This window comes from Camelus ferus, chromosome 2, assembly GCF_009834535.1.
Source record: "Camelus ferus isolate YT-003-E chromosome 2, BCGSAC_Cfer_1.0, whole genome shotgun sequence".
Taxonomy (NCBI): domain Eukaryota; kingdom Metazoa; phylum Chordata; class Mammalia; order Artiodactyla; family Camelidae; genus Camelus; species Camelus ferus.
In genome coordinates, this window is record NC_045697.1 from 54296007 (window position 1) to 54315544 (window position 19538).

The 19538-nt window shown below is 34.9% G+C and overlaps 1 protein-coding gene across 2 annotated transcripts in view; it reads left to right on the plus strand.

Annotated features, from left to right (window-relative positions):
* Positions 1-245: 245 nt before the first annotated feature.
* LOC102508775 (transmembrane serine protease 11D) overlaps positions 246-19538 on the plus strand; it is a 47242-nt gene continuing 27949 nt past the window's right edge. The window contains exons 1-3 of one of the 2 annotated variants that reach the window (XM_032459161.1): positions 355-377; positions 2777-2824; positions 19217-19338. In XM_032459161.1, the coding sequence (XP_032315052.1) occupies positions 370-377; positions 2777-2824; positions 19217-19338 (178 nt within the window). In that variant the 5' untranslated portion in view covers positions 355-369. Of the gene's footprint in view, positions 378-2776; positions 2825-19216; positions 19339-19538 lie in introns of both variants that reach the window. The other variant, XM_032459170.1, reaches the window with a different exon arrangement.

Consider the following 19538-nt stretch of genomic DNA (forward strand, 5'->3'; position numbering starts at 1 on the left):
AGAAAGATGGGCAAGAGTGTCACATCCTTTCTAAATTAAAGACAATGATGATACAGCCTGTGAAGTCGCAAACTTTCATAAAATACCTATCACCTGTTATTACGTTTAATCACAATTTACTAGTATAAATAAAATTCTTACTGAATTGTGAAGTTCCCTGTCTATTTCTGATTCCACTCCACAAGTCATACAATTGGTTCAAGTTGATTCCTTCAGACTTGTTTAACAAGTTAGATTTTAATTATGTGGGATTTCCTCCTTTGTCTTCAGTTCCTTCATAGATCATACATGAGAGTCATTCATTTGAATGGAAACCTCAGAGCAATTGGATAGACAGAAAAAAGGACTTCTTCATTACTCAGGATTAAAATGTACAGGTAAGTCTTGTTTTTTTCTCCACAATTTTGAAAGTTTTACTATATCATAAAGCATGTGAAAAATGTACGGAAACGTAAGAAATTTTGGCTATGTCTCACAATCTTCTAGTTACTTTTCCCAAAACTTCATTAAAACTCTTAAATATTGTTTAGATAATATGTTTGATATTGTTTAAATACGGTGCTTGGCTGCTTAACTGAATTTTTTATGAAATTAATAAACCTGAAGAGACAGCTTAGTGTTATGAAAACATGTCTTTAAATAAGGAATTGTTTTTGTTTTCTCGTGTTTAATTTTCAAAAAAGTGATGTGTGGATTTTAAAATGTAGGCAGTAAAAAAAATTCCTCTGTTGTTTGAAAATTTTTTGAGGATTATGTATTTTTACTCCTGTCACAGTATCATTACTACATGTGCAGTGGATTCTAAAGTCCTCTTTAAGAAAGTAAAGACAGTATTTGTCTACCTTTTATACACTATGGTATTGTTATTTACAAGTAAGTTTTTGTTGATACTTAAGAAAAAAATAGTATCTACTTAGTTTCCTTTCTAGTTAATAACTGCTTATTTTCATACACTTTCACATAAAAAAGCAACAAATTGTAGCACAATCTAGAGTCAGATGGTACAATCTCAAAATTATATAATTTGATTTGTTTGTATCTGCATCTGAGTGTATTGTTCGTTTTGTCTTCTCATGAACACAGAAAAATATGACACTAATTAAGTCATTTTAAAAGGGAAATAAACAAAATATGGACAATCTGTTGGCCATGTTGTGTAGTTGAGTTTATTTTAAATCTCCTGAACTTTAGAAAACTTGATCAAAATTAAAATCGTTTTAATAAAATATATGTACAATTATGTGTGTTTGAATATATATGAGTAAAAAATGGGTAGCAGTCTAAGTTTTCAAAAATAAATAATAATTAACAATTAATAATATAAAAATAATAAAAATTATTTCACATTCAAACAAGGGATAGGTTTAATAACCTATTAAAATAGGTGAAAATCTATAAAGTAATTTATATATTGTATCTTCTCATTTTATGTGAAAGTGAATCACAAAATTGTATTTAATCATTGACTAGCACTTTGTACAGTTACACATGTGAAAAAGTCTAATGAGAAATACAAAACAGTAATCATGTTTGCTGTATTAAAGTGGTAAGCTTATGAATTATATTTTTCCATCATTCCTAAACCTTCTGTAACAATGTAGTATTGTTTTGGTAGTCACAATACAGTTAGAAATGTATTTTGCAGAAATATTTTTAATCTCACAAAGAAATTTCTCTGATTTTTTAAAAAAATTGATCCTCATAAACAGCTAGATGTCATTCAAAGGAAAATAGAGGAAAACATGGAAACATGCACATAATGAAAAAGAAGTACAATTTCAGAATGCCTGGAATCAATCTAATTTCTAAACTGACCCATCCTTGTAGGAAATATGACGCTCAATCAGAACCAAACTTTCCAATTACAAAGAACTCTTCTTTGAAACTTTGGTTTCTACGGATCACACTTTGAAATATTTTGGCTCTTAAAAATAAGCTGTATCTATAAATAATCAGTTTTCCCTTTTTTATTAACCTGAAAATATATAATTCACAATTGGTTTTGTTCATTGGTTAGTTGGTTGGTTTTTACTGAAATGAGATAATCAGAGTTACCATGCCAAATTGGTGAAATTTTGAAAATAACTTATGGACTTTCATTCATCAATTTGAGGGCCCATGACTAGGAAATAATGCCTTCTTTCAATCTGAATAAAGAGCAGAATTTGTGTGGGAAGGGGAGAGCATATTTAAATGGCTTGGGGAGTTAAAAAATAGACAAATTTTTATTTTGACAATCTTATTTCTAAAGCAGGACATCTGCCTGAGTTTAATATTGCACAGGATGAATTAAAACATAGATTTCTTCTCTACTGGAATATTCCCAACAGCATCAAGACATACCATAATATCTCCAATCAAAAAAAAAAAAAAAAAAAAAACCTCACACTTCACTATTTTCTAATTCTTCCATATGCTCTGAGGAAGCAGGTTATCCAAATTGTGGAGGGGAAGGAAAATTAAAGTAATATGTTTTTAGGTAGTTCTAGGTCATTTTTAGGTAATTTTAGGTAAATCTCCAGGTAATTCTGTGATACTTTTGGTTGAGACTGGGTTCTTTTGGATGGTTTGATTACTTTTATATATAAATTAAACTCTCAGACCTCTTTTAGTTTGTCCTCTCCTGAAGCTTGCAAAGTTGGTATGTTCCTTCCTTTACCTACCTGTTCATCCCTACGTGAAGAAGGAAATCCTACCACCAAGGGACCCAGGAACCTGGCATTATGATATAATCATGATTCATTTCAAATCTTTTAAGTATTCCAAATTTTCTCAGGTCCTCTAGGAGAGTGTCTTGTCAACTGGATTACATAAAAAATATGAGGTAAGATTTGGAAAATAGGATGAAGATTAAAAGCTAGAATTCAGAATGTAGTCTAAGGAAAGATTTACTGTAAATGAGCATATCTCAGCTCAGGAACGGACATGCCTTAGCAGGACTCTTTCCATTGTAACAAATCTCATTTCCATTTTCTTCCTTTTTGTCCATGCTCATGATATGATTAACTGACTGCAGAGACATGTGAAAGCCAGTCAAATGCCATGAAATAAAAAGCCAAAACTGTCAGAAATACATTCCAAATTCTACCTGTTATTTCTATTCTGTCTAATGAATTGTGATTTTAACTTTCAGAAACCATGCTTAAAATTATAAATCATCAGGCAAAGGATATATTTCTTAATGGAAATTAGTCAAGTGGACCAGCTTTACAGTTAAGAGTCCAAAATGGCACATTTAAGGTATAAGGTATTATCCATAAAAACCTTAGGCCACATGCTAAAACAGCTGCCCATTTGGTCAGAATGTTTTTCTAATGTTGGTAAAGGATGGGGAGTGGTGATGGCATTATAATACTGGTGACTGCTATCAGTCACCTAGAATCATATATTTTCTAACAAATCTCCTATATCCACTGCCAATTTGCCCTCCAAAAGATACTCAAGCTACTTCCTCAGAAACTGTTACTCATCTGGCTCATGTCAGTCCAGCCCCCAAGATGGCTTTGGTTGATACCCCTAAAATAAGTCATAAGAACAAGAATTAATGTCTATTTTTAAGGGAACCTAAAGATACCTAATCCATTTCCTTAAAAGCTGTTGCTCCAACTTGAAGGATAGCATTCCCTTGAGCAAAGAAAACTTGCCATAATGTCAGTTTTTCAGAGTATTAAGTCCAAATCTGGCATATGTGCATGATATGTAAAAGTAAAGCACCATCCTAAGCCTGAAATCACTCACTGGGTGACTAAGATCATTGAAAAATAAAACTGACTTTGTGAAAGTTTACACTAATGAATAACTCAGCAGAAAAAAATGGCAGATTCTTTAGAATATTTATGATATCCATGTGTCAGGAGTATGAACAAGTGTATCAATGGTTAATAAAAGGATATGTGAGTTCAAGTTTCAAGTTAGTGGATAAAAAGATCTACTGAACATTTTTCTAACACTGATAATTTTTTATTCTGAGTTAAATACATTAAAACATACAGTTTCCTTCTCTGCTGGAATATTCCCATTAGTATAAAGAGATACCAAGCTATCTCCAGTTTAAAAAAATTCCTCCCTTGACCCATATCCCTTCTCTAGCTATTGCCTCATTTCTCATTTCCTCCTCTTAACAGCAAAACTCTTGTAAAGGTTTGTTTAGACCCACTGCCTCTATTCTTATTTTCTTCTTCCATTCACTTTTTTACTTTTTAAAATTTTTATTGTTAAATATATCACACATAAAGACTAACTGTAAAAATGGACCTCTAGGTACTCAACTTTATTAAGAAAAATAATATCATCAGTACTTTAGAAAACTCTGTGGACTCTTCCTCAATTACATCCTATCCACTAACTGCCCTCCCCTCACTTTGGCCCTGTAACTGTTATCTGGCATGTATCTAAATTTCTTTATGGTTTCACTATACACACACACACACACACACACACACACACACACACACATATATATTCCCTAAAGAACATATTGTTTAGTTCTACATATATTTTAAATTCATTTTATGGGATCAAAATTATGCTTTATAAGTGTATAGTAATAACTCATTCATGTTCACAGCTATGTGATATTCCATTCTAAGAGTCTAATATAACTTACATAACCACTCTTTGGGGATTTTACCATTAAAAATGACACAGCTTTGAACATTCTTAAATGGGTCAAATGGTACAAACAACCAAGAGTTTCTCTTAGGTGTGTTCCTGCAAATGAATCTTCTGGACCATAGGGTGTATGCATGTTTATCTTTAACTTTTCCTCTTATCCCATTACAAGCAGATTCTCATCTTCACAGTCTCAAATAGCTCTTGTCTAGCTCTCCAGTGATCATCCAAATGTAAAATCCAATGGTCAGATCTCAGAGCTCATTTTACTTAACAGCTTCACAGCAGATCATTTCCTCCTTGAAATACAGTCTTAAAGCTTCCAAAACATTATTCTCCCTTGATTTTTCTCTTATCCTACTGGTCAAACTTTCTGAGTTTATATGCTGTATCTTTCTCATTTTCCTATTGCCCAAATTGTAAGTAATATGAAATACAATTTCTTTTCTTCTAGCTCTACTTATCCAGTTACATGTTTTCCAAAACTGTTTCAGCTGATGATTCCCAAAGGCAGGTAGTGATCCCTCAAGTCCACAGTCATTCACTGGGAAACCCAAAATGCTCATGCTTGAAAATAACTTATAAATCAATATGGCAAATAAGCCATTTTGAATCTTACATACCCAAACACTTTATTTATACCTCTTTTGTGATAATTATTGTATTATTTCTTATGCTTTATTTAATTCATTTATGTTATTCATCCAATGAAAAAAATCCACTTTTTGAGTGCCTAATTTTTGTGAGTTGTTGTTTTCAGTGCTAGACATACAGAAATGGAACAGAAAGGCCTAGACTCTGTTTTCATGTCATTTATTGGGAAGGCAGGCACTAAAAAAATTAAACAAGTAAGTATCTATTTAATTCTACTTGTGACAAGCACTATGAAAAGAAGTTTAGGGACTCTGATTAATTAAGATGAATGGAAGCAACTGTCATTGAACACATTTATTCTATGGAAATCTTAGCAGAGCAAAAGGTAGTTTTTACTGAAAATCACAATCTTCCTTGCCAGGAGCAACCATATCAATGATTAAAATGAAAATATGTGATTTCACTTTGATTTGTTTAATAAGATGATACAAAAATAAGTATTATAGTAAACTATCTAGGAGTTTATGGAAGGCTTCTCTGAGGAAGTATTATTTAAGCAAAAATTAAATGCAGGCAGGAAACTGATCATACCAGTCTCTGAAAGCCATATTAAAGAGCTGGGATTATATTCTAAGCGAAATGAAAAACAAAGATTTGACAAAGGCAGAGACATTATTATATTAGAATTTTAAAAAGATCATTCTGACTCTCTCTAGAGAATGATCACTGTGGAGAGGGGGAGATACCCATCGATGAAGGGAGACCAGCTTGAGGCTAGTTCCGTATTTCAGAAATGGAATGAATATGGCTCCAACAAAAGTGCTGGGAGTTGTGACAAAACTTGTGACATATCTAAGAAGTAAAAAGGATGCAACTTGACACTCAATTGGATGTGAGGGATGAGAGAGAAATCAATCATGATTTTCAGGGTTTCCACATGAATAACTTGGTGGATGTAGGTATCATTTACTAAAAAAGAAAATGTCAAAAAAAAAAAAAGTCTATCTGATGGGGCAGAGAGAGGTTGTCAGTGTTAGAAGGGAGAAGACAATTCTGCTTTGGAAATGTTGCGTTCTAAACATCAAGTGGGGATATGTGAAAGATGCAGTTGAACATTTCAGTCTCAAAATCATATATAGATCAGCATTTCTCACAGTGTAATATCTGGTTTATTTCTATCTGGATCCCCTAGGGCACTTGTTAAAAATGCAAATTTTTGAGCAGCAAGACCAGATCTACTGAACAGTCTGAGTGTTGGATGCAGGAATTTTCATTTTTATAAACTTTTCAATCGATTTTTACACACAGAAAAGCTTGAGAACTGTTAGCTTAGATGGTAATTAAAGTTGATTAAATGAAATCAACTAGAGAGAAAAGTGAACACCCAAGACAGAGCATGTAGCAGCAGACTCTTAAGGTTGAATAGAAGAGAAGCAACCAGCAAAGGGCATCAGAAGGATAAAAAGATGTGTCAAATCATGAAAAACAACAGAAAGAGACTATTTCAATAAAGAGGAATAGTCAAGGGTGTGAAATGCTGCTAATAGGTTTCACCTTATCCTCCTTCAGAAACTCATGAATGCCTTAAAGCAGGATAATTCTTTGGCCATTTTTTAAAAATGTCCCCAGTGCCCAGCAAAATAGTGTAAAGAGAACTCAATTATCTATTGATTTTTCCACCATTCATTTAATAAACAGTGTTAATAGAGTGTCCACCACGTCCCGAGTTGCAAAAAAAATTAGTAAGACCTCAAAAAAAGATCACAGATGAAAAATCAAGAGATACCTCTGTACCACTACTTAATCTCTCTTTAGATCAGTTTATTCATCTGCATAATGGGTAAGATGGAGTGGATATTCCTGAAGTTCCCTTCCAGAGGTAACATTCTGTGATTCTGCAGAATTGTTATTGCTCTTACAAAAGGCCATTACAAAAGAATGGTATTAGCAGCTAGAGCTGGGTTCTACCTAAAAGAGGAATGTAGAATTTACCATTTATTGAATATAAGCCAGAGTTCTAAGTACTTTACAAACAGCACCTCATTTAATTCTCACCCCATTCTGATGCATGTTATTATCCCCATTTTAAGAATGAGGAAACTAAGGTTCAGAGAGGTTTTGTCACTTGCCCAGAGTCACACTGTGTCTGTCTGATTACAAAATTTATGATTATCACTATAGTAATGTACTCTTTCTATATTACTTGTACAGCAATTAAAAATTCAATCCTCCCAACAGGACTAGTATTTCATAGGAATAGTATATAAAAACAGAAAAAACAGTGATTATAGATACATTTGTTCAGGAGACAGAAAGGAATGCCTTATGTGTTCAGCTCTTCATTCCCATGTTAGAACCATGGAAATGTTCACAGAGTAGACAGGGCCTCACTTCCATCATCTAATCCATCCTCTCACTGTACAGATACACTTAAAACAGACCATCAAAAACTTCAGGAGATACAGTGGAGAACCAATCACAATCAGTCCCTGCCCTCATTTGCTTGACTGACCACACACTGACACAGGGTCAGGTGTCAGACAATATTTCAGTTGTATTAATAAGTTTTTAAGTCATTTATCTTCACTACAGCCTGAAGGTAGATACTACTGTTACCTCCATTTTTCAGATAAGGAAATGAGGAGAAGTAAGGTAACTTTCCAGATTCACACAGCAAGTAGAAGGCAAAAGCAGAATTTGAATCCTTAGTCCAGCTTCAAAGTCTGTGCTCTCAACTGCTGCCTCTCTCATGGAGCTTAGTTTGCTGCAGAGGGGAGGAGGGTGATGTCAGGATAGGGACATGCATAAGGAACATGTAAGACAGACATTCTTAAGGGAATAAAGTGTTTACAAAAGTTGAAAGTGTGTAGTAGAGGTAAGAGAATCTACCTCATAGAGTGGTCGTGGAAATAAGAAGGAACCATCCATGCGAAGCAAGGAAAGAAAAGAGCAGTGTGAAGGTGATAAGGAAATTCACTCATTCTTCATTAAGTGACAAAGGGGAAAACTCAAATCCAGAGAAGTGATTTGTCTAATGTCAAGTAGCTTTTCTGATCCCTTCAACACTGTTTCCCCACCACCCACCCTGCCATTGTGCATATTTCTTCCCAAGATAAAAGGTATCTACAATATTTTTCCTGAGCTCTGAGGAATACATTCTATTGTGTAGGCTTCAAAAATATTAATGCTATTGACCTTGGAACTCTGCTCATTCCATTATGACACAAAGTCATTATAGAAAAATGATACTGAGAATCTCAATTCTTTCTTCTGCTTCTTTAGAAAATCTGGGCAAGAAGCCACTAGGATTCAGTTCAGAAGGGACTGAGTACAAGATGCTGTTTTTAAAAATATACTGATGAAATTAAGTATTACTCAATAGCATCTGAAACAACTAATCTTGGGTTTGGTCCATGATTCATTAGAAGCTACTCTTTCTGTGAGAACAATTATCATTTGCTGGATATAGTTAAACAGAATTATCCAAGATAAATACATATGGGGTTCTGATTTCAGTCTCCACTCCTCCCAAGTTACTAGTAATAACCCTTACTAGTAGCACTGGGAGAATAATCCCAAGAAATTTTTGGATTCTCTACTCTATCATGCCCACTAACTTATTTCACCCAATTTGCGCTGAAATGTCTTTCTTGCTGAGACTCTTTACTAACAGATTTTTATTTAACTTGTGTATTTAATAATGTATTTGTCTTTTTGTTCTCCTACCCCATTATTCACAGCACCTCCTTTCCTCCTTCCCTGCACCCCTCCCTAAGTAAACAATGTTTTAAAACCTGGTATATATCTTTCTATACAAATTAAATAGGATCATCTCCTTGGTAACTGTTAGAATTTTTAAGTACTTGAGTCTATATATAATAATAAAATCAAATATTGGAGGATGAACTCATCTGGGGCAATAAGTGCTGCCTTGTGCTTCTCCAGGGTGTGATATACCAAATCCCTCACCTCACTGGGATACATTTTGTAGAAACAATGCAACAGGAAATACCCTGATACTTTCAATTTACATTAAGTCACACTGAGCTAGGAGTAAGGGCCCCTAAATCCTTCACACATTTATTTCCTATAGAAAACAAATATGTATTAGGGTCAGTATATTTTAACAAAGCAGTTAGTTAAGGTTTTGAACATTTCATGACGATCTTATACCAGAAGAGGGCTGTCTATGTACCTGGAGTCTAGGAAACAGAAGAAACTAGTATGCCTTCAATAATATCATCCTGTTCTGTCTCAGAGCTACTCTGATCTAACTGTATCCAAAAATCTTTGTTACACAAAGTGTGGTCCTTGGACCAATAGCATCAGCATCACCTGGGAGCTTGCTGGAAATGCAGAATCTTGAGCCTAACCCCAGATTCACTCAATGTAAATCTGCATTTTTAAATTCATATATATATTAAAATTTAAGAAGTACTGAAATGAACAACTGCAACTGCACTAAACAGCTACAAGTTTGGATACTTCCCAAGTATCCAAAATGGAGAGAGAGGAACAGCAAGAGGTATCTTTGCGTATTTAAATACGAATGAGAATGCCATCTAAACTGGGTGTGCAATAGATTTTCCATTCCTCTCCTGCAGAAACAGTGCCTTGGGTAAGTTAGAACTCACAGAAGAGCATATTCTTCACTGAGTTTCAGGAACATTGTGTTCCTCAAAATGTTAAGTATTTCACAAATAAATGTTTCTTTGCTCGTATAAATTTGAGAAAAACTGCTTAGTTCAGGCTGCATAAGGAAGAAAGAAACATTTGCAAAATAGCAAATAAGTAAATTTGCAGAATAGCAAATAAGAACAAAGGCTTAGCCTATAGCTATGAACTACTTGGGAAAATCTATCTAAAATGAAACCTTTGACCTTGGTCTCATTATATGATGCCATAAGTACCCAAAACAATCAGCTACTGAAAGACCACTTCTACTCTATTAAACAGTCAACTGTTTAAATAATTAAGCACCCAGCATGAGTAGTTTCTATATTGTTTCATTCATTAGACTATTCATGCCTCTTTTAAGTGTAGGCTAGTAAAAGAAGTATAAATGAAAGTTTGTATTTCTTTCTTTTCTACTTGTAAGCCACAATAAAAGTTCATTTTCCCTGGGTCATGGTTCAATGCATTTTTAGTCTCATATATAAAATTATTTCACTTAGAACAATGGGTGATTATATGTATTTAGTAAATATTAATTGATAACTGCCTAAATTATATATACACACACTGATTTTCACAATGCCAAGTGCTTTTACTTATTACTGAATACCTAAGGCTATAATAATGGGAAGTTCTTTATGAAATCTATAAAATCCTTTATGAAATCTATAAATCCTCAAATCTATAAATCCAAACCCTCAGTCATGTCCTTTGCTCTAAAGCAAAGACTCTAAATCCAACATATTTAATGTCTTCTATAATCTCAATTGATTTTATTTTTCCAGATTATTTTCCACTTACTTGCCTACAAGGCCAATTATCGTTCTCCAAGCACACTTTGCACTTTTCATCTCTTTTGTTTCTGTTTTTTCATCTACTCAGAAGTTCTACCCGTCCTGCAAAGTATAGCTCACATGCTACATGTTCCATGAAGATTCCTAACAGTCCCTCCATCCTTTAACCAAAAGTTACTTCTCTGACCTCTCAATTTCTGTAACATTTGGAGTGCTTATGTGGCACTTTTTACCTATCACTCTAAAGTTACTTAAGGAATTTTATCTTATTTATTTTTGCATGTCTAGCAAAATAATAGGCATGTAAATCTAATATTTCTAAGTAAAGAAATTAATGATTACAGGAGAAGAGTAGAAAACTAATATTAATTTTTCTCTACTGCAAAAAGTACCTCAATGGAGGCAGCTGTGGACATGTGCCCTTTGGTGTAAAGTATCTGTGTGATAACACCCAGGTGTTAAGTTGGAAGAAACCGGAGTGCATAATAAATGTTACAACTAAAGATATAAATTAGAAGTCATCTTTGAAAAAAAATGTGTATAAAGTAAGCTGAAAAAGTGTGGACTAGGTTAAAAAAAAAAGGACTAGAATAAGTAAATAGGAAAAATTGAGTATTTTGAACAAAGTGCACTTTGTTCTCTTGATGATAGATTAAATATAAACAGGGTAATATATAAGATTAAACTGATTAATGAAAAGAATTTCATCTTACTCTAAACTGCTTCTTTAGCACTTTACAATTTATATAGCATAAATATTATGTTTTAATTCTCACAAAATTCTGTGTGGTGAGTATTGTTATCACCATTATATAGCTAGGGAACTGAGACTCCATGTTGTTTGAAGGACTCATTTATGATTACTCAACAGCTACTGGTATAACAATCTTTAGTTCTTGAGTCTTTTCTAGTATATTTCCTAGTTGTCGCTACAATAATTCCTTAAATTCTGGAAAACTTTTTCAGAATTTACAAACAAGTGTCATATACATTTTATTTGGATTTTTTTGGATAAGGAAGGTATTGTTTTGTCCATTTTTAAAACAAGGCAACTAGAGTTTGGAAAAGTTATGATTTACGTGAGATCTCACAGCTTAGATTTGACAGAGTATCTGAATCCACACCTCCTAACTCCACTTCTGTTTCCACATCCTCTCAGAAAAGTCTTTTACAATGCAAGAATTAAACACTATGCTCAGAAGTTTAAAGTCAATTAAAACAATCTTTTATATATCAGATCCTTCTTTTCAGAAACATGACTGATATTAGAATGAAGGATATCTCAAAAAGAAAATAATGATCATTTTTAACTTCCTTACTTATTGCAGAAATATAAAGTGAACATTATTAATAAAGAACATATTACAAAACTGGAACAATTTTTCAATGTCACTAGGTCCAAATAAATTAAACTTAGATATACTGTGATGAAGCATAACCTATCATTTTTCCCTTCTCTAATAATTGTTTAATACTGCTTAAGATATATCCTCAAACACTACAACCCAGTAAAAAAATTTAATCAAGTAATTGCTGCAAAGCATCTTAAAATATATTTCAAAGATTTAACAATAAATTGGAGAAAGAATGCCCATAAACTTCCAGTATATGAAAATGATCCCTTAGGGTTTAGAACAAATTAGACAAAGTATGAATAGAGCATCATAGGAAAGGAATTTATTTTTCTCCTAGCAGTAAGGATGGATTTGTCTTATTGTGGCCTCACCCTCTCATGGGGTTGTTTCTGTGGCCTAGATCTGTTAGTAAGAGCCTGAGTTCCAGGTATAGCCTGAGTCCTAGGAAAAGAAGAACTAAACTAGCCTGTGAAGTAACTGAGCTCACACTCTTGGCTTCCCTGGCAGCAGGTTCTCCTGAACCATCATGAACCCCCAACTCAACAACTACATGCATATATACATACGCACATGCTTACATACATACCTACTAGTCATTTGTCCATATCAATTTGCAAATTTTATGAGAAGAATTTGAATCCTAGATTGGCTTTCCCCACAAGTAGCAGATTCCAGAACTCTGACACATCATTTCAGGCCTGCTATGGACAGTTGTGCAGTTTGTGCAGTGTACAAAAATGCTTGGCTCAGAGGGAGACTGAAAGCCAAGATGGCACCTATGCTGCCTGCCAAGCTGTGTGCCCCAGAGTAGAGCTGCACGCAGCCCAAAGAACACCCTTTTATAATTGTCTCTGTCTCCCAGAGAAGTTCTTTTCCTAGTAATCAAAAAAGTATAGCATAGTCTTGTTCAGGTCCCTTACCATTTGCCCAGTCTCTGTATCCTCAACTGGTATAAAGTGATTTATATCCTCAGGAATGGAAACTTATTTAAATGCTACCCAAGACAAAATTAAATAGGAAAATAAATCATTGAGTTAAAAGAAAGTCATGCAGTGCATTCCAAAGGTACACACATACAAAATATTGTGGGTTTGTGATTCAAGGATAAGAATTTTATCTTCCATATAAACCCGGAGTTTTCAGAATGCATTATGGTTTAATAAAACAAATATATTCAAGAATCCTTAAAACTATGGCTCTGACTGCAATCATACAGCTGTGCATTCCTGAATAATCCTGTGTCTCTCTTTTCTTTTAGAATATACTTAAGGTTATCAAGAACAACAACAACAACAACAACAAAAACCTTAAGAAATAGATAAATAAAGTATTGGAGTAGATCAGTGATTTGTTGGAAATAGGAAAGGATCCCTTTCCCACAACTCAAATTCAAAGAGAGAAGCTACTCTATTTTCATCTATTTTATATCACTGAGCTTCCAAGCTTTTTGAGAACTTGAACAAAGTGATCCTCAACTTAAAAAATTAAATCATTGAAATGGATAGTCTCTATTGCCTGCCTCATGACAACCACCTAGAGTTAATGAAAGGTACTTAAACAGTAAGTCCCTCTACTTTGGAAACATTTCTCATATTCTTCATAACTCCAATTTATAATGTAAACACATACATACTCAAGTATGTGTGTTTGTGTATCCTGCAATACAAGGTCTGTAGAAATATTTTTGAACTTTCCATTTCTTAGTATCAACAATAAGGTAGTAAATGTGATAGAAATTAATAATAACAACATGATAATTAACAGAAAACTTCCTGCTATCTGAAGTGGCCACTTGTAGTTTGAGCTTGACAGACCTGGATTCGCATTCCAACTCTCTTACTAGCTAAGTAACTAGGCTTCTCATTCATTATCTGTAAACCAGGGTTTCTAAGCAGGGATTAAATTAAATGATGTAAAAAAGTTCAGCCAGGTACACGGTAAGCACCCGATAGATGGCAAAGATTATTCTCTGATCTGTATTTTTTTCAGTGTTTAAAGTAAGAATGCACGGCACACAATCCTATATAAAGTCCCTCCAAACAATAGTAAAATTATTTTAAACCCATTTTTGCAGAGCCATTCATCAACTTTTCCATAGCAATGCCTGATATGGACTCTGTAATGGGTTCTGTGCTAGGAATGGGGCATATCCTGGCAGACAAGATGCATCTCCTTCTTTCAGGAGCCACAGTCCAGATGTGGATGCAGGCACATGAAGGGATAAGGATTATAATAGAACATCACTGAGCATTATGAAATCAGATGAGGGGCAGCAAGGGGAGAAAAAGTTAACTACCTAGAGGGAAATTAAAGATGTTTGAATTATTTCAAGGATAAAATGAGAAGTATCCAGGCAGCTGAGATATGAAAGTTTCCAGGCAAAAGACAGCACACACAGAAGCGGCTGTGACATTTGATCTGGCTGGGGTTAGGTGGCAAGTGAGAATGTGGCAGAAGTTGAAATTGCAGATGTGATTTGATTAGCCTTAAGTGCCCTGGAAAGTTTGGATGCCATCTGAGAACTCTGATGAGCAATAGATAAATTTCAAATGAAGTATCAGAAGGGGAGGATGCCAGATTCTAAGATTTACATTTTTAAAATCCCTAGAAGAATTGTAAAGAATTGATTGGAAAGAAGCAAAAACCTTTAATTCAGTCGATTCCTCTTTTCCCCATATCTCATAAGTGAATCACCAGCAAATCCTCTAGGGTCTAAATGCAAAATATACCCAGACTCTGACCACTTCTCACCACCTCCATTGCTACCACCCTTGTCTAAACTACCATCATCTCTCACTTAAATTATTTAATAATCTCCTAAGTGGTCTCCCACTGCATCCCAGGGCCACTACTCCCTGCAAAGTGCCCAGAGTGATCCTACTAAAGAAATAGATCTGATGTTAATCTTTTGTTCAATACCCTCTAAGACTTGTCTCACTCAAAATAAAGACCGACGTCCTTACATGCAAAGCCCTAAGTGATCTTTCCCGAGCTGCTAACTCCTAGTTTCTTATCTTTCTGCCCTCATTTTCCTTCAGTGCCCGCCACCCCTGACTTTCTCACTCCACTCCAGTTCAGCTGCCTCTCTTGCTGGTCCTCAAACTTACTGCATGAGCTCCTGGCTCAGGGCCTTCAAACTGCTGTTCATCTGCCTAGATAATTCTCCCCCTGATATTTTGATGGCTTGCTCACTCAACTCCTTCTAGTCTTTACTCAAATGTCACCTCCTCAACAAGGCTGGTCACTCAATCTAAATTTTTAGCACCCCCATACACACCCCCTTCCCCACCTCTCTGCTTTTTTGTTCCCTTTATTTTACTTATTTATCTTACACATTTCTCTCCCGACACCATGAGGATTGCTATGACTGTTTCTTTTCATTGTATTCCCAGCAATTAAATTTTGCCTAGAACACTGCAGTCACTCACCAAATAGCTCTTGAATGAACTGACTAGTTAATGGAAGAAGGGAGATCAGTTAAGAGGCCTTTCTTGTAATACAAGCAAGATGATAGCAGCCAGAATTAAGAAAGAGATAGGCAGAATGGACAGAGAGATTTAGACAGTAGGAAAAGAATCTACTGATGACCTCTTAAATGTGGGAAGTTACCAAGAGGGAGCAGGTACAGCCAATTACTGGGTCTTTAACTTAAGGTACCAGGTAGATGGTGGTGACATTTATCAATAGTAGAAATAGGGAAGCATGAGTACAGGGTGGAGAAAAAGACAGCAAGTTCAGTTTTGAACTGAACTGTTGTATTTAAGGAGGTTTTAGGACATCCATAAGATGTCCAATGCATAATTGGAAATGATGGTGTGGAGCTTAAAAACGAGGTCTGAGCTGAAGATGTATCTTAGGAAATATTACCTTATTAAATGCTTGCTGAAACTATGGCATAGTATGGGATCATCAAGGAAGAATGCATATCACGGGAAAACAACCATGGGCCAAATCTTTATTATCATACCTGATATCTTATTTAAGTGGACACAAAATTGTTTAGAAGTCCTCTATATACATACATATTATATACAATTGAATTTGCAATTACCCTGTCACTGTTTTCCTCTATTCTTGCAAATAATGGAAAGTTATTGGCAAGTGGTTCTATTAATCCACAACCATATATTTGTAACTATGTGCCAATGGCAGAAATTAACATGTATTTGTACATAAATATGATATATTAATGTAAGGTGTACTTTCAAATCAAAATTAAATCAACAATTATTTTATTGCATATTTAATATGTGTAAGGACAAAATCTGAGCATTCAGTTTAATAAAGCTCTCAACAGATGTTGATTTTCTTAGCCTCCTCCAAGTGATATCAGGAGAGATAGGAGTCCCAAAGCTTTTCCATCTCTTGTAGTGTGAGGGAGGAAGTGTATGTCAGAGGAAGTCCACATTCCTTGATTCTAACCACCCTGATTTCCATTTCCAAATCTGTCACTCCTGAGAAATTATGAGTTATTTACTCTCTGAGCTTCAGTTTTCCTATCTTTCAAGCAGGTATCATAATACCTACATTATGGCTAATATGAAGACTGGCAATATACCTGCACAGTGTCTGACACTTAGGCTCTCATAATGAAAGTATAGAATAAGTTTTCCAACATTCATGTAATTTTCCAAGTCAATGAAAGAGAGTAAGAAAGAGGGGGAAGCTGGTTAAAAATATCACAACTGCGTATCTGTTTTGCTATTTAAATGCAAGCACTAAGAATTTCATTGGTCAGAGTCCTGCTTTAAAAGCAAAGTATTTGCTTGCAGGTTTCCATTGCATATGAGTCAAAATTCGGACAGCATTAGCAAATATATTTTCTCTAGTAGATTGCAAAGTAAATACTACACACAATTTAGTGCATGTTGGCATAAGCTTTATAATCAGCCACATACAGAGGTTCAATGACAAGTTGCACTACTACCAAGAGAGCAGATATTTCTTCAGCTGTTTCTATAGGGTGGAGCAACCCATTCTTATGTAATTAATTACGGCTTGTGAGATTAAGGTAATCTGAGGTCCACACCCTTTGTTCATTGAGTCATATGTCTCATGATGTTTTTCAGGCATTGAGTTTAAGATGCTTTCCGTGAACTAAAGCAAAATTGGCACTAAAGTCATTCTCATGGGAGGCTTATCCAAGCTAAAGCATATGCTGACTCTAGCCTTTGTTGTTTTTTGGGGGGACAGAGGGTGGTTGACTTCCAACTTAATCTTTGGTTTTTAGGAACTTCTCAATCTATCACTCATAAATCTTGACACTTCTGCTCATTTCTGGAAATACAGTCAGTTTCCTGGTTATTGAGATGGAGAATCAATCAATATGCAACTTATTTGAGTTGGCTTTCCTCCAATTCTGCCTTTTTCTGGCTCTCCTACTGCTCAGCACCACTGACATTTACTAAATTCACCATGCCAAACACAGCAATTGTAACCACATGTCATTGGTACAACAAACCCATAAGGAAACACAAGTGTAAACTGAGGATCAAAAAGTCAGCAAATGTCAAGGTGCCAATTTTCTCCTATAAGAAAATCAATACAGTAGTCATTCCCAAATGCCGGACTCTGGACCAGTAAAAGTCAGTTTTCACTAGTCATTAGCAAAATGAATTTTAAGAGCAATGTAATAAAAAGACATCACTAAGCTAAAGCTAAACAACATCTTTTTTGTTATTCTGAGATTAAGTCCTTCCTACTTTTATATATTTAAAAGCCCTTTTATTAAACAATAATGTTTGAGCAAGGTCAATTTTTGTAATTTTTAATATGTTTATTCAACAAAATTGAAAGTTGGCAAGTCTACATCTACCTCTGATAACTTCTGCAATGATACTGGTCTCAGAGACATAACTTACAATGTGCAGGTAGTACTATGTAAAATACCAGGAAGTGCCTTTTCATCAGGGTATGAGTCAGTTAGAGCCCAAACACCACCAGGTGACCCTGCTGTGAAACCTAAAAGTCTCGGAATCTGATGGCATTCCCTTCACACTTACACGAGAATGCTAACAAAACAAATAAGAGAAATGAAAACCAGACTATATTCTGGCCAAATGTAACTGCTTTTTAGCTCTGTTAAGGCTTTTAAAACTAAAACACACCCAGGAATTAACACATGCAATAAATATTTATAAATATCATAAATCTATGAACCCCCTATATATGCCAGGCACCCTACAAAGTGTCAGAAACATACACATGAATAGAATCTTTATCCTCAAGGCTCTCACAGCTTAGTGGATAACCTATTTAATAGAAATATATACTTTATACACCTAACATAACCTCACTGATTTTCAAAACAGCCTTGTGAGGCAGGTATTATTCCCATTTTCAGATGAAGAAAGTCTTAGATAAATGACAATAAGATCTCCAAGCAAACAAGGGATAAAATAGGAATTCACACTCAGCTCTTCCGGTGACCTCTCCAGTGTGAGTGTGTGCGGTGGTGGGGAGGGAGGCAGTGAAGAAAACAGTGCCTGGGTTATATGCCAAATGTAATACCAGACACTGTGTTAGTATAAATCTATTGGCTTACACTGATATTGATGAATCCATGGGTGAAAAAAAATGATAAATCACGCAAATCCTCTGCTGCTGGTATAGTTCTAATTCATTTCAGGTGCCTGCTACTCTCCTGAATCTCAGCTCTCAGCCTCTGGCCATATCTCTATTTTAATAATATGGAGAATAGTACAGTGGGAAATGCTACTGTTCTGACTCCATCCACCCCTCTCTCTACTCAAAATGATCCCTCTTCAGCACATCCCTGGGGATGGTGCCCAGATAAGGGAGCTTACTATAGCAGTGTCCAACATAGGGTCTTGGAAGAAGTTGTAGTAAAATAGAAAAGAGTTATTATTATTCTTGAGAACTTCATCAACTGGCAGAAGGAAAAGCAATTGCATACCACAGGTCAGATTCACTTATTCTTCTATCAAACTACCTAAATGTCAACATTTTAGTGCTGAAAAAAATTGGAAAGAAAAAACATTAAGGAGAGTGTTATTCAGTTCCGTCTCATTTTCGAAACAATATTCCTATCAAAAACCAGTCACTTTTCTATAAATAGAGCCACGTGCAAGCTAAGAGGCTTAGGAAGGCAGAAAATCATCATGAGCACTAAAATGATGGATTCTCTAAGTGAAATGAGTGGCCTCCAATTTTCTTCCCCTTTCTAAGGCCAGCACGGGTGCCATCGGCCTCAAGATCCCTGAACCCATTCATAGTGTGTTTTGTTGTCATCGCAGTGGTGGTGATCCTGGCATTGATCATAGGTCTACTTGTCTACTTTTTTGCTTTTGGTAAGTACCAGAAGACTGGAAGTACCACTTTTCAAATGAATTAACTAAATATACCTTCAGATTAAAAGTCTGGCATTCTCTCTTTTATTGCCACTTTTATTTCTTAATATAAGATAATTATGTTTCTTATATACCTCTAAAAATATATGCTCATGTCTATATTTTCTCTAATTCAGCATTTTTTCTCTTCTCTTTTTTTT